Source organism: Pan troglodytes, chromosome 23, assembly GCF_028858775.2.
Source record: "Pan troglodytes isolate AG18354 chromosome 23, NHGRI_mPanTro3-v2.0_pri, whole genome shotgun sequence".
NCBI lineage: Eukaryota > Metazoa > Chordata > Mammalia > Primates > Hominidae > Pan > Pan troglodytes.
Window position 1 is genome coordinate 31,894,829 of NC_086016.1, and position 15,223 is coordinate 31,910,051.

Consider the following 15,223-nt stretch of genomic DNA (forward strand, 5'->3'; position numbering starts at 1 on the left):
GGTCTGGGACAGGGCCAGGATGTAAGAAAGTCCTGATTCAGACTCCACAGAGAAATGCGAGTCCAGGCTGGGCACAGTGGCTCACACTTGTAATCCCAGCACTTTGGGAGGCCAAGGTAGGAGGATCACTTGAGCCCAGGAGTTTGAGACCAGCCTGGGCAACATAGTTAGACCCCATCTCCACAAAAAATTTTTTTTAAATTTGACCAGGCATGGTGGCGCACACCTTTAATCCCAGCACTTTGGGAGGCTGACGCAGGTGGATCACCTGAGGTCAAGAGTTCGAGGCTATCATGGTGAAACCCCATCTCTACTAAAAATACAAAAATTAGCTGGGCATGATGGTGCATGCCTGTAATCCCAGCTAGTCAGGAGGCTGAGGCAGGAGCATCACTTGAACCTGGGAGGCGGAGGTTGCAGTGAGCCAAGATTGCACCACTACACTACAGCCTGGGCGACAGAGCGAGACTATCTAAAAATATATATATATTTTTTAATTAAAAAATTAGCTAGGTATGATAACACACACCTGTTGTCCCAGCTGCTTGGGAGGCTGAAGTGGAAGGATCACTTGAGCCCAGGAGTTCAAGGCTGCAGTGTGACGTGATCACGCCAGTGCACTCCAGCCTGGACAACAGGGTGAGACCTCAATCTCAAAAAAAAAAAAAGGACTTCACAGAAAAAAAAAAAAAAAAAAAACAGAAGGAAATGCTAGCCTAAGGTAGCAGATGATGGACAGAACAGAGAGGGTGAGAGCATGCTCAAGGTCACACAGAACAATCCTTTGAAGCTGTTTTCCCTTAAACACAACTACTCTAATCACCAACCCAGGTCTGAATCCAGTCCCTGCCACTCTCAGGTTGTGTAACTCTCAGCAAACTGCTTACTTCTGAGCTTCATCTGGAAGACGAGGGTAATGACTATTTCATAAGATTACTGTGAGAATTAAATCATGCATGCTAGCTGCTTAGCACAGTGCCTGGCACGCCAATGGTGCTTCACACACGCTTGTGCATGTTGCAGCCAGCCTCCAAGCCCCCAGCAATCCCACCTCCTGATTTTCACACCTTGTGTAGTCCCCTCACAAGCTGGGTCAGGGTTGGTCTGTGTGACCAAGAGAACAGAGCAGAGGTGAGGGTATGCCATTTCCAAGAACAGGTTATAAAAGACACTGCAGGGAGGGCATGGTGGCTCACACCTGTAATCCCAGCACTTTGGGAGGCCAAGGCGGGCGGATCACTTGAGGTCAGGAGTTCGAGACCAGCCTGACCAACATGGGGAAACCTCATCTCTACTAAAATACAAAAAATTAGCCGGGTGTGGGGCGTGCACCTATAGTCCCAGCTACTTGGGAGGCTGAGGCAGGAGAATTGCTTGAACCCGGGAGACAGAGGTTGCAGTGAGCCGAGATCACCACTGCACTCCAGCCTGGGCAACAGAATGAGACTCCCTCTCCAAAAAAAAAAAAAAAGACACTGCTGCTTCCATCTCAGTGTCTTCTTTCTCTGATCACTTGGTCTGGGGGAAGCCAGCTGCCACACTGTGAGCAGCCCTGCAGGGTGGCCCACGTGGCAAGGAACTGAGACCCCCTGCTAACAGCCATGTGAATACATTTGGAAGCAAACCCTCTGGCCGCAGTTAAGCCTTCAGAAGACTCCACCCTGGCTGGTATCTTGACTGCAACCTCCCGAGAGACGCAGTCAGAACCACTCAGCTAAGCAGAGCCCAGATTCCTGACCCTAGAAACAGTATGAGAGAATAAAAGTTTGTTGCTTTAGGTTGGACGCAGTGGTTCATTCCTGTAATCCCAGCACCTTGGGAGGCCAAGAAAGGAGGATTGCTTAAGTCCAGGAGTTTGAGACCAGCCTGAGCAACATAGTAAGACCCTATCTCTACAAAAAGTTTTTTTTTTTTTTTTAATTAGCTGGGTGTGGTGATGCATGCCTATAGTTCCAGATACTTGGGGGGCTGAGGTGGGAGGATCGCTTGAGCCCAGGAGATGAAGGTTGCAGTGAGCCGAGATCATGCCACTGCACTCCAGCCTGGGTGGCAGAGCAAGACCTCATCTCAAAAAAGAAAAGAAAACTTAATAGGATTATGTCCAGATTTTTTTCATTTGGTATCTGTCTATTTTTTAAAGTTTCTATATTTGGCATGTATTGTTTTAAAATTTGCACACACACAAAAAGTCCCTTCAAAAAAAGTGGGGGGCTAGTCCAAGTGCAGCAGTGTTGGTGACTAACTGATCACAACCAGATACAGATTTCTTTGTTCCTTCTGCACTCCCACTGCCTCGCTTGACTAGCCTCTAAAAAAGAGAAAAAGAACAAGAGGGAAATTTGTAAGGCGGGGATAAATCCTATTCCTTCTCCCTCTGGAGGCTGCCATGGAGGGTTCCAGAGACTTGGTTCACTCGGATGAACCAGCCAGGGGTGGTAAGTGAAAGAAATAGAGCAGACATTCCCCTCACCCCCTGGATGAAGACTGACAAGGCAAACCCTGATTCCAACCAGACTTGGCCTAGCACACCCCAAGGCCTGGTGAAGGTCGGCTGAGCCTGAATCTGGGCTCCAGGGACTGCGGGCTGGAGACAAGTTTCTCATCAGATAGTTACAGGTCCCAAGAGGCCAGAGTTTCCAAATAGGAAAGGTAAAAATAGTCTGAATGAGGCTCCTGAACCAGATACTTGGACTCAGAACTGTCTCTGCCTCCCCCTTCTTCTCTCCCGAGTCTGGGCACCAAATATCATCTGATCCTCTATCTCCACTGTCACTACTGCCCAAGAAAGAACTCAGCTCCTCACCTCTGCACTCCTCACATCTGGACAGCCCCCTCCATTCACTGTATCATAAGCAGCATCAGATCAACTCTCCTTAAATCATCCCCGCTCAAAATTTTCCATGGCTTCCAAGTGAGAAACTTATTAAAAATGAATCTCAGCTAAATGCAGTGACTCACACCTGTAACCCCAGCACTTTGGCAGGCCAAGGCAGATCAGTTGAGGTCACGAGTTCAATACCAGCCTGGGCAACATAGTGAGACCCTGTCTCTAAAAAAAAATTTTTTTTTTAATTAGCCAGTTGGGGTGTCATGTGTCTGTAGTCCTTGCTACTCAAGATGCTAAGATGGGAGGATCACTGGAGCCCAGGAGTCTGAAGTTACAGTGAACTCTGATCATGCCACTGTACTCCAGCTTGGGCAACAGAGTGAGACCCTGTCTCAAAAAAATAAAAGGGGGCCGGGCATGGTGGCTCATGTCCGTAATCCTAGCACTTTGGGAGGCTAGGCGGGCAGATTACCTGAGGTCAGGAGTTGAAGACCAGCCTGGCCAACATGGTGAAACCCTGTCTCTACTAAAAATACAAAATTAGGCCGGGCACGGTGGCTCATGCCTGTAATCCTGGCACTTTGGGAGGCCGAGGTGGGTGGATTGCCTGAGCTCAGGAGTTTGAGACCACCCTGGGCAACATGGTGAAACCCCATCTCTACTAAAATACAAAAAATTAGCTGGGAATGGCGGCATGAGCCTGTAGTCCCTGCTACTCGAAAGGCTGAGGCAGGAGAATTTCTTGAACCCGGGAGGCGGAGGTTGCAGCGAGCCGAGATTGCACCACTGCACTCCAGCCTGGGCAACAGAGCGAGATTCCGTCTCAAAAAATAAAAAAAATTAGCTGGGCATGGTGGCAGGCGCCTGTAATCCCAGCTACTCAGGAGGCTGAGGCAGGAGAATCGCTTGAACCTGAGAGGCGGAGCTTGCAGTAAACCGAGATTGTGCCACTGCACTCCAGCCTGAGTGACAGAGACAGACTCCTCTGTCTCAAAAAAAAAAAAAAAAAATTAGCTCAGCGTGGTGGTGCACACCTGTAATCCCAGTTACTTGGGAGGCTGAGGCACGAGATTGAACCCAGGAGGTGAAGGTTGCAGTGAGCCCAGATTGTGCCACTGTATTCCAGCCTGGGTGACAGAGCAAGACTCTGTCTCAAAAACAAAAAAATAGTCTCCTGGGTCAGGTCCCCAGAAATCCTGATTTAGCAGATCTGGAGGGGGACCTAGAAATCTGCATTTTAACTAGCAAGTCTAATACCCCTTAAGAAGCAAAAGCCTGGAGGAATGAACTTTCCCTTGAGTTCCAAATGCAGCCTCTGCTGGGGACAGTTATTCTGGGTAGACACAGCTCCCTGGACTCATGTCCCAGCTAGAAATCAGTCCAATTATGAATAACCTCAGGTCACTGAAGTGGTAATCCAACTTGATGCTAAGCACAATTAGTTAAAGTGGATAAAGCTGTTTTCTTACTAGATAAGTGTCTTGTCACACTCCTGGAAAGTTTAGAATTAAAAATAGAAGCATAAGAGCAAATCAAATTCACTGTATTAATGTTCCTATCCTAAATTTAGTAATAATCTGTATATTTTGGAATTAAAAAGTAGCTGTTGGCCAGGCACAGTGGCTCACGCCTGTAATCCCAGCACTTTGGGAGGCTGAGGCAGGCGGATGACAAGGTCAAGAGATCGAGACCATCCTGGCCAACGTGGTGAAACCCTGTCTCTACTAAAAATATAAAAATTAGCTGGGCGTGGTGGTGGGCACCCATAGTCCCAGCTACTCAGGAGGCTGAGGCAGGAGGATTGCTTGAACCTGGGAGGCGGAGGTTGCAGTGAGCCGAGATTGTGCCACTGCACTCCAGCCTGGTGAGAGTGAAACTCCGTCTCAAAAAAAAAAAAAAAAAAAAAAAAATTAGCTGTAGACAGGGCATGGTGGCTCACACCTGTAATCCCAGCACTTTGGGAGGCCGGAGGATCACTTGAGCCCAGGAGTTCAAAACCAGCCTGGGCAACATAGGGGAACCTTGTCTCTACAAATAATTTTTTAAAAATTAGCCAGACATGGTGGTGCGGGCTCGGGCCTGTGGTCCCAGCTACTACTGCTCAAGAGGTTGAGGTAGGAGGATCGCTTGAGCCCGGGGAGATGGAGGCTGCAGTGAGCCAAGATTGCACCACTGCACTCCAGCCTGGGTGAGAGAGTGAGATACTGTCTCAGAACAACCCTACTGTGAACTGTGCATGCGAGGGATCTAGGTTATGTGCTCCTTATGAGAATCTAATGCCTAAAACAAAAAAAGTATCTGTAATATTGAAAAAAAATGTGATATGTTGAGTGTCTAACAGATAAGCATTGTGATTCCTATTTAAAATACAAAAGTTAAAATATAGAGTTAGTGACAAAATATATGTCAGTAATTGATATTAGAGTTGTGATTTTAGATTGAGAGGTTAGCAATGATTGGAAATATGGACTGTATAACAGAATTACGTGGGGTGCTGTAAAGGTTACTAAGAGGCCCCCCATATATTCCTATTTCATGTCAGAAATACAGCCTGTTTGTTTTTGTTCTTTTTAGCTCCCTATACTAAGAGCCACTGACATAGAGAATTTTACTAAGTCTGTAAAAATAATTATTTATAAGAACTTGAAATTCATTATAAGTTTAATTGATTAGATTTTGTAGTAACTCTTTACTCTGGGGAAAACTGCTTGTTATGTTATTCATATAAAGTACTTAAAAAGAAAATCAAATATATTAAATTTACAAATAGATTTAAAATGTTGGCAGGAATGAAATTAAGCTGTAAATAGGGATGAGTGTCTTGAGAAATTTAGAATCTTCAACTTGAGTTCAAATATTAATAAAAAAATTAAGGTCATTTTTCTTATTTTCCGGTATTTATGTATTGAATAATAATTTCTAAGTTGAAATACATGGCTTAAAGCAGGGGACCCCAACCCCCAGGCCCTGGAATGGTACGGGTCCATGGCCTGTCAGGAGCTGGGCCGCACAGCAGGAGGTGAGTGGCAGGTGAGTAAGCGAAGCTTCATCTGTATTTACAGCCACTCCCCATTGCTCGCATTACTGCCTGAGCTTCGTCTCCTGTCAGATCATCGGCAGCATTAGATTCTCATAGGAGCACGAATCCTATTGTGAACTGCGCATGCGAGGGATCTAGGTTGCACGCTCCTTATGAGAATCTATGCCTGTTGATCTGTCACTGTTTCCCATCACCCCCAGATGGGACCGTCTAGTTGCAGGACAACAAGCTCAGGCCTCCCACTGATTCTACATTATGGTGAGCTGTATAATTATTTCATTATATATTACAATGTAATAACAGAAATAAAGTGCACAATAAATATAATCCACTTGAATCATCCTGAAACCATCCCTCTCCTGTATCCCGTCCATAGAAAAACTGTCTTCCACAAAACTGGTCTCTGGTGCCAAAAAGGTTGGGGACTGCTAGTTTAAGGGAAATTACGTTTTTTAAATGATTACCTCCGAATGAGAATTTAAAAGATAAAATATAAAACCAAAATCCAGTACTTTGAGAGGCCAAGGTGGGAGCATCCCTTGTGGCCAGGAGTTAGAGACCAACCTGGGCAATGTGGCAAGACCCTCTCTCTACAAAAAAATTTTTTTAAATTAGGCTGGGTGGGAGGCCGAGACGGACAGATCACCTGAGGTCAGGAGTTCTAGACCAGCCTGGCCAAGATGGTGAAAACCCGTCTGTACTAAAAATACAAAAATTATCCGGGCGTGGTGGCAGGTGCCTGTAATCCCAGTTACTCGGGAGGCTGAGAGAACAGAATCACTTGAACCCAGGAGGCAGAGGTTGCAGTGAGCTGAGAATGCACCACTGCACTCCAGCCTGGGCAACACAGTGAGACTCTGCCTCAATAAATAAATAAATAAATAAATAAATAAGGCCAGGTGCGGTGGCTCACACCTGTAATCCCAGCATTTTGGGAGGCCGAGGTGGGTGGATCACGAGGTCAGAGATTCAAGACCAGCCTGACCAACATGGTGAAACCCCTTCTCTACTAAAAATACAAAAATTAGCTGGGTGTGGTGGCGGGCGCCTGTAATCCCAGCTACTCAGGAGGCTGAGGCAGGAGAATTACTTGAACCCAGGAGGCGGAGGTTGCAGTGAGCCGAGATGGTGCCACTGCACTCCAGCCTGGGCGACAGAATGAGACTCCGTCTCAAACAAAATAATAATAATAATAATAATAATAAATAAAAATTAGGCTGGGGAGATGGCTCATGTCTGTAATCCCAGCACTTTGGAAGGCCAAGGTGGGTGGATCAGTTGAGCTCAGTAATTTGAGACCAGCCTGGCCAACATGGTGACACCCCTAAATTTTTTTAGTCTTTACAAAAAATCTATAAGAAAACCAGAAAACGAAATTAGTGGGGCATAGTGGCATGCACCTGTAGTCCCAGCTACTTGGAAGGCTGAGGTGGGAGTACCACTAGAGCCCAGGAGTTCGAGGCTGCAGTGAACTATGATCGTGCCACTACACTCCAGCCTGGGCAACAGAGTAAGACCCTTTCTCAAAATAATAATAGTAATAATAATAACCCAGCATGGTGGTGCACACCTGTAATCCCAGCTATTTGGGAGGTTGAAGCAGGTGAATTGCTTGAGACCAGGAGTTCCAGGCTGCAAGGAACTATGATTATTACAACCAGGAATTTGTGCCACTGTACTCCAGCCTGGGCAATGGAGGGAGACCCTGTCTCTACAAAAATAAAACATAATAAAACCAAATGAAACAAGCCATACCTTTAACTCCCTGTGGTCTTCCCTACTCATTTCTCCCTCCTCTGAACTTCCCATCAGCCAGATTGGTTGGAAATGATTAGCAAGACCTAAGTAGTCTTCCCCTGGAGCCTCACAACTTCCTGCTCTGAGGGGCTCCCAGGATGCTTTGCAAATAGTATAAAACCACAGTAAGGATAACTCATGGATGTAAAGCATTTCACATTTTACCTTCTGATCCCCTAACCTGGTATTACTGTTGCTCTTTACAGATGAATTAAAAGATGGTCCAGAGAGTTAAAGCCTGATCAATGTCAGAGTCAGAGGCAGAGCCAGGCCTGCAATCCAATCCCTAGTTTTTGTTTGTTTTGTTTTCATTTGAGCTCCATCACCCAGGCTGGAGTGCAGTGACGCGATCTCGGTTAGTGGCAGCCTCCGCCTCCCAGGTTCAAGCGATTCTCCTGCCTCAGCCTCCCGAGTTGCTGGGATTACAAGCGGGTACCACCACACCTGGCTAATTTTTTTGTATTTTTAGTAGAGACAGGGTTTCACCATGTTGGCCAGGCTAGTCTTGAACTCCTGACCTCAAGTGATCCACCCACCTTAGCCTCCCAAAGTGCGGGGATTACAGGTGTGAGCCACCGCGCCTGGCCCCTAGTTTGTTTTTCATGGAGACGGTCTCACTATATGGCCCAGGCTGGTCTTCAACTCTTGGCCTCAAGTGTTCCTCCTGCCTTGGACTCCCAAAACACTGGGATTATAGGTGTGAGGCACCATCCCCAGCCCAGTCCCTGGTTTTGAATGCCACCCCTATCCGGATGACTCTTCTCAGGCTCATACCTCGCCTCTAAACTCCAGATCCATGTCCTCATTTGCCTCTAGACACCTCCACTTGATGTCTGTTGGCTAGCTCAAACTGACATGGCCAAAACAGAACTTAAGATCATTCTGTTGATTTTAAATTGTTGAGGTCAAAACTTAGATGTCAGCTGGACGCGGTGGCTCACACCTGTAATCCCGGCACTTTGGGAGACGGTGGCAGGCGGATCACTTGAGGCCAGGAGTTCAAGACCAGCCTGGCCAACATGGTGAAACCCTGTCTCTACTAAAAATACAAAAATGAGCTGGGCGTGTTGGCATCCGCTTGTAATCCCAGCTACTCAGTAGGCTGAGGCATGAGAATTGCTTGAACATGGGTGGCAGAGGTTGCAGTGAGCCAAGATTGTGCCACTGCACTCCAGCCGCACAGAGTGAGACTCTGTCTCAAAAAAAAAAAAAAAAAAAAAAACAACTTAGATATCCTCCTCAATTCCTCTTTCCTGTGCACCCTACACACATCTGCTAGCTTGCTCTGTCTGCCCTCCCTCCCAAATTACATCCCAAATCTGATCACTGCCCTGCTCCACACCCTAACCTAAACTACCACCCATCAGGCCGGGCGTGGTGGCTCACGCCTGTAATCCCAGCACTTTGGGAGGCCAAGATGGGAGGATCACCTGAAGTCAGGAGTTTGAGACTAGCCTGGCCAACATAGTGAAACCCCGTCTCTACTAAAAAAAAAAAATTAGCCAGGCATGGTGGCAGGCGCCTGTAATCCCAGCCACTCGGGAGGCTGAAGCAGGAGAATCACTTGAACCCGGGAGGCGGAGGTTGCAGTGAGCCGAGATAGCACCACTACACTCCAGTCTGGACGACAGACCGAGACTCCATCTCAAATAAATAACCACCCATCTTCCCTCAAATGATCTACTACAATAACTTCCCCCTTGCGGTCCACTCTCCATAGACCAGCCAGGATGATGACATTAAAGTGCACGTTAAATCTTGTCGCATTTCTCCTGAAAACCCTTCAATGGCCTCCTAGTGCAATTAGAAAAAGACAAGACTCCTTGGCCAGACGCGGTGGCTCACGCACCTTGGGGGGCCGAGGCAGGAAGATCGCTTGAGCCCAGGAGTTGGAGACCAGCCTGGGCAACACAGTGAGACCCTGTCTCTAAAAACAAAAACCAAAGAAAACAAGACTCCGTAAGGTGGGTTCCAAGGCCAGACATGAGCTGACCGGAGTCCACCTCTTCACAGTCCACTCTACTTCTTTCCCTCAAACATCCCAGGACTGTAGCTGCCTCAAGGCCTTTGCACCAACGTTTTCCTGTTCAACTCTACTATTCATTCAGGTCTCTAGTCAAGTGTCACCCCCCAGGGCAGCTACCCAGGGTGCAATGTCACCACCACTGCCTCTCCAGTCAACCAAAGCACTACCTGTTTGCTTTACTGCATCTCCTCACCCGCCCACTCCGTAGACTGAGCGCTCTGTGAGAGCAAGGACTTTGTTCACTGCTGGGTCCCCAGAGCAGGGACCAGAACAGGCGCTGGGAAAACATCTGTTGAATGCCCCAGGTACTCCAAAGCCCTTGCTCTTTTCAATCCCAAGCAGGTTCCAAGTCTCCAGCCTTCCAAACCAGGGTTGCCCGGTGCGAAGCCCAGGGGTGAGAGGAACAGGAAGCAGGGCAGATCCGTCCCTGCCCTTAATCCAGGGTGAAGGGTTTAACCTCCAGGACAAGACTTTTGCCGCAGGCTCCAGCTCCTGGCCTAGACTTGGGGCTGGTGCAGGGGACAAGGCGAAGAGTTGAGCCAGGGTCTCGGGAACCCAGCTCCCCTCGCCCCTCTATCCACACCCTATCCCAAGAAATGGTGCGTCCCGCCGCAGGGCGTACGCACAGAGAAGGAAGCGTTCAAGTCTTCCAGTGCGGGGAAAAGAGACTAGGACTCGCCCCTCGACGTCTCGCGGAAGGTACCTGGCTCCCCGGTGGCTGCAGCTCCGGGCTCCTCCTCCTGCGTCCTCGCGTCGCGTACTGCTTGCTGGGATTCGTAGTCTCGCCTTGGCCATCAGTTCGCCCTTCCCAGAGAGCTTTGGGAATCTAAGCCGGGACTGGGCGGAGGGCGGGGAGAAGGTGATGGCGCGCGAGGGCTTCTGGGAGTTGTAGTTTGACATATTCTAACAGCCAGGAATTCTGGAGAAGAAAAATTGGGTAATAAATCTTATCAGATTATCTGGGCTGTCCTGATATGAATCTTATGAGTTTTTTTCCTCATGCCCAGGATAGCAATACCTCTGTGGTTCAAAACACGAAGGCTGAGATTCAGAGGAACTACAAATCCCATAAAGTGTTGCACGTCTAGGGCCTTTGGAGAACGAGGTCGGCCCCAGCGCAGGCGCGGTGGCGCGAGTTGGACTGTGAAGAAACATGGCGGCCGCGACGTTGACTTCGAAATTGTACTCCCTGCTGTTCCGCAGGACCTCCACCTTCGCCCTCACCATCATCGTGGGCGTCATGTTCTTCGAGCGCGCCTTCGATCAAGGCGCGGACGCTATCTACGACCACATCAACGAGGGGGTGAGGGCCTGTGCCATCCCTGACCTTGGACCCGCCTGAGGGGTGACAGTGGAGTAGAGGTGGGATGGGACTCAGTATACCTTTACCAGGAAGGGGGTAAGGGGTAAACCGTCGGCGTCTTCTGTCTCGAGTCCGCCGTCTGTCCCCTTGGCTTGATGTGAATTCTAAAACGTTAAGCGAGGTTAATATATTTCATTTTACAGGGGTTGTAAGTATTGCTGTGTGCCACCCTACATACCCACTTGCCCATTATCAGAAGCAAAAACTAAAGGCTAGTGAGAGCAAAGGACTTACTAGGTGCACAGGAAGCCAGGGGCAAGTCAGGGCCAGAAACGGGACCCCTGTCTCTCAGAGTTTCAAGGGCAGATTTGAGCAGGCGACGGTCGTGAAAAGGACGTTAGACACCTTAGACGCCGTGGCTGAAGTTTCAGACGGCGCTTCTGGTCCTCAAGGCTTCCCACGTAGACAGTTGGTATTAATGGTTGAGAGTGGAGGCTATGAAATCAGAAAGCCTTGGATAGGAACACTGGTCCTTGTCACTTAACTGTGGCATTAAGTTGAGCAAGTTTCTTCTCTGAACTCCGTTTTAACTATGAGATGGAGATATTAATAGTAACCTGAGCACGATTGTGAGGATTACATGAGATGCAGGCAGGGTGCCACATGCCTGGTAGGTGGTACCACTGAAAAATAATCATTGCTTACCTTCCTCAAGAGAAAGTGGAAGCATGAGGTAGGAATCGCAACACATTTTTGACTTTTATGTATCATGCACTGTGCTAGGTGCAGTGCATGCTTTATATCGCTAAATTATGACTGTGCTGGAGTAGGCCTTATACATATAGCCCTGTTCCACCACTCACTTGTGTTTTTAATTTGAGACTGTCTGACTCTGCAGCCCGGGAAGGCACTGTCCACTAGTGCTATGCTGCCTGTGACCAGTGCAATTTCCTACCCCATATGAAAGCATTGCCACTGTCCCATCTCTTGCAAGTGGTTCTGTTAACCACTCCCATTGATCTGGAGAGACATCCAAGTATGTTGTTATAACTCACCCATTTTCCTTGTGCTTTTTGTTTGTTTGTTTTGTTTTTTTGAGACAGGATCTCACTCTGTCGCCCAGGTTGGAGTGCAGTGGCATGATCACAGCTCACTGCAGCCTTGACCTCCTGGGTTCAAGTGATCTTCCCACCTCAGCCTCCTGAGTAGCTGGGACCACAGGCATGCGCCACCACGCCCAGCTAATTTTTGTATTTTTTGTAGAGATGGGGTTTCACCATGTTGCCCAGGCTGGTCTTGAATTCCTGAGCTCAGGCAGTCCTCCTGCCTTAGCCTTCTAAAGTACTGGGATTACAGGCGTGAGCCACTGTGCTCAACCTCTTGTGCTTCTGGGAATGAGAATTTCAGCCAATTTAGGTCCCAGGAAATGTCTTAAATGGCTCATGGTGAAATATTTTGGGACTACGCACTTATAATCTCTTCATGGGAGTTGAAGAACTGAGACATCTTCCAGGCTGTTTTCCTTAATAATTGTGTGTTTTGGGGCACTTCCCTCAATCTCAAACTGAATTTCCTGTGAAATTAAGATCACCCCTTTCCACTTACTTCACCTGGTGATTGAAAGCATCATAGTATTTTATAAATGCCAAGAATTATGCATGAAGGCTCGGCGCGGTGGCTCACACCTGTCATCCCAGCGCTTTGGGAGGCCAAGGCAGGCAGATCACTTGAGGTCAGGAGTTTGAGACCAGCTTGGCCAACATGGCGAAACCCCATCTCTACTAAAAATACAAAAATTAGCCGGGTAGCGCACACCTGTATTCCCAGCTGCTCTTGAAGCTGAGGCAGGAGAATCGCTCGAACCCAGGAGGCTGAGGTTGCAGTGAGCCATTTTGGGACTACGCACTACTTGAGATTGCGCCACTACACTCCAGCCTGGGCGATAGAGCGAGTCTCCGTCTCAAAAAAAAAATGTGCATCAAGCATAGGATTGCTTCGAGTTTGCCCACCACAAGTGTATCTTTTTAATCAGGACATGGCATGTGTTTCCCCCAAGCTCATTTTAGAGACCAGGGCAGTGGGAGTAGTTGTAAAATGTGAGAGGCAAAGGTCAAAGTTTGTGGCTCTTGTCTTTAAAATGCAGAAGCTGTGGAAACACATCAAGCACAAGTATGAGAACAAGTAGTTCCTTGGAGGCCCCCATCCAGGCCAGAAGGACCAGGTCCACCCAGCAGCTGTTTGCCCAGAGCTAGAGCCTCAGCTTGAAGATGATGCTCAAGGTACTCTTCATGGACCACCATTCGCTGTTGGCAAGAAACGGCTTTACTTACAAAACAGACTCTTTACCTTCTGCTGTGTTTGAAGTATGTTTAGTCAGCATGCTCAGGAAATAAATGTGAATTGCCCTTGAGACCTGCTTCTACATTGGTTACTTTGTTAACTCTACCTGATCTTCACTTGTCAGTAATTTGAGACCACTTCAAAGCCCTCTGCAAACACCCCAAAGGCAGAATCTGCTATTTTGAGTTTTCCATTAACTTCCAAAGAATTCTGGTTTTCAAAACAGGAGCCAGAGTTGGAGATATTACAGTCAACTTTGGCTTCTAAGCCAGTAATTCCATTCTTAAATACCTCACTGTCTTGGCCATGGGGAAGCACTATGGCCTTAGCTGGGGGAAAGACCCTGGCCTAGGGGTCTTAGCCACTCCCGACCCTAGGGTATAGTTCAGGGGTATCCAATCCTTTGGCTTCCCTGGGCCATGTTGGAAGAATTGTCTTGGGCCACACATAAAATACAGTAACCATAGCTGATGAGCTAAAACAAAAAACAATGGTTTGTGCAAAAATCTCATAATGTTTTAATAAAGTTGAAGAATTTGTGTTTGGGCCTCATTCAAAGCCATCCTGGGCTGCATGCAGCCTGCAGGCCACGGGTTGGACAAGCTTGGTGTATTCTGCCTATTACTGAGTATCTTTTGGTAAGCAGTCATACCTCTCTGGGTCACAGCCTCCTGCCACAGTTCCACTCTGATGAGTTCAGTGCATAAAAGTGCTTAGTTGGTGGGTTTGAATCCTTACTCCACTGATTCTAGCTATGGGAACCAAGGTGATATGGTTTGGCTGTGTCCCCACCCAAATCTCGTTTTGAATTGTAGCTCCCATAGTGCCCATGTGTTGTGGGAGGGACTCGGTGGGAGATAATTGAATCATGGGAGCGGTTCCCCCACACTGTTCTCGTGATAGTGAATAAGTCTCACGAGATCTGATGATTTTATAAGGGGTTTCCCCTTTTGCTTGGCTCTGATTCTCTTGCCTGCTGCCATGTAAGACGGGCCTTTCGCCTTCCACCATGATTGTGAGGCCTCCTCAGCCATGTGGAAATGCGAATGCATTAAACCTCTTTTTATAAATTACCCAGTCTCGGGTATGTCTTTATCAGCAGCGTGAAAATGGACTAATACACAAGGGCAAGGCACTTGAACTTGCTGAACTCCGGTTTCCTTATCTGTAAAATGGGGTAGTAGAACATACTGTGTGGGATTTTGGGGAGTATTAAAGGAGTTGCAGGCCTGTAATCCCAGCACTTTAGGAGGCTGAGGTGGGAGGATTGCTTGAGGCCAACAGTTTAAGACCAGTCTAAGCAACATAGTGAGATACCCTGCCTCTACAAAAAAATTTAAAATTACCTGAGCATGGTGGCACCAGCCTATAATCCCAGCTACTTGGGAGGCTGAGGTGGGAGGATTACTTGAGCCAAGAAGTTAAGGTTACAGTGAGTTATGATTGTGCCACTGCACTCCTGCCTGGGGGAGAGTAAGACCCTGTCTCTAAAAAAAATTTTTGGCTGGGCATAGTGTCTCACACCTGTAATCCCAGCACTTTGGGAAGCCAAGGCAGGTGGATCACTTAAGGTCAGGAGCTCAAGACCAGCCTGGCCAACATGGTGAAACCCCATCTCTACTAAAAATACAAAAATTAGCCGAGTGTGGTGGCATATGCTTGTAATCCCAGCTACTCGGGAGGCTGAGGCAGGAGAATTGCTTGAACTCGGGAAGTGGAGGTTACACTGAGCCACTACACTCCAGCCTGGGAGACAGCAAGACTGTCTTGCTCTGTCATCCAGAATGGAATGCTATGGCCTGATCTCAGCTCAATGCAGCCTTGACCTGGGTGCAAACAATCCTCCCACCTCAGCCTCCCAGGTAGCTGGGACTACAGGTGTGCGCCACC

General features: G+C 48.0%; 2 protein-coding genes across 9 annotated transcripts in view; one reads left to right on the plus strand and one right to left on the minus strand.

Moving 5' to 3' along the window:
- The window catches only part of ZMAT5 (zinc finger matrin-type 5), a 36,576-nt gene extending 25,605 nt beyond the window's left edge, over positions 1-10,971 (minus strand). For 2 of the 7 annotated variants that reach the window (XM_054675780.2, XM_016938931.4), the window contains exon 1: positions 9,858-10,418. The gene's annotated coding sequence lies outside the window, so the exon portion shown is untranslated. Of the gene's footprint in view, positions 1-9,857; positions 10,610-10,708 lie in introns of those variants that run through there. The other 5 variants (XM_515063.8, XM_009438132.5, XM_001136635.7 and 2 more) reach the window with 5 other exon arrangements.
- On the plus strand, positions 10,844-13,403 carry UQCR10 (ubiquinol-cytochrome c reductase, complex III subunit X). Of its 2 annotated transcripts, none has more exons than XM_063808123.1 (2): positions 10,844-11,052; positions 13,137-13,403. In XM_063808123.1, the coding sequence occupies exon 1, from the start codon at positions 10,844-10,846 to the stop codon at positions 11,030-11,032; it is 189 nt and encodes a 62-aa protein (XP_063664193.1). In that variant the 3' UTR covers positions 11,033-11,052; positions 13,137-13,403. The 2 variants fall into 2 exon arrangements, with proteins under 2 accessions (XP_063664193.1, XP_001137262.1); XM_001137262.5 differs by having other exon boundaries at positions 10,844-10,993.
- The last annotated feature ends 1,820 nt before the right edge of the window (positions 13,404-15,223 follow it).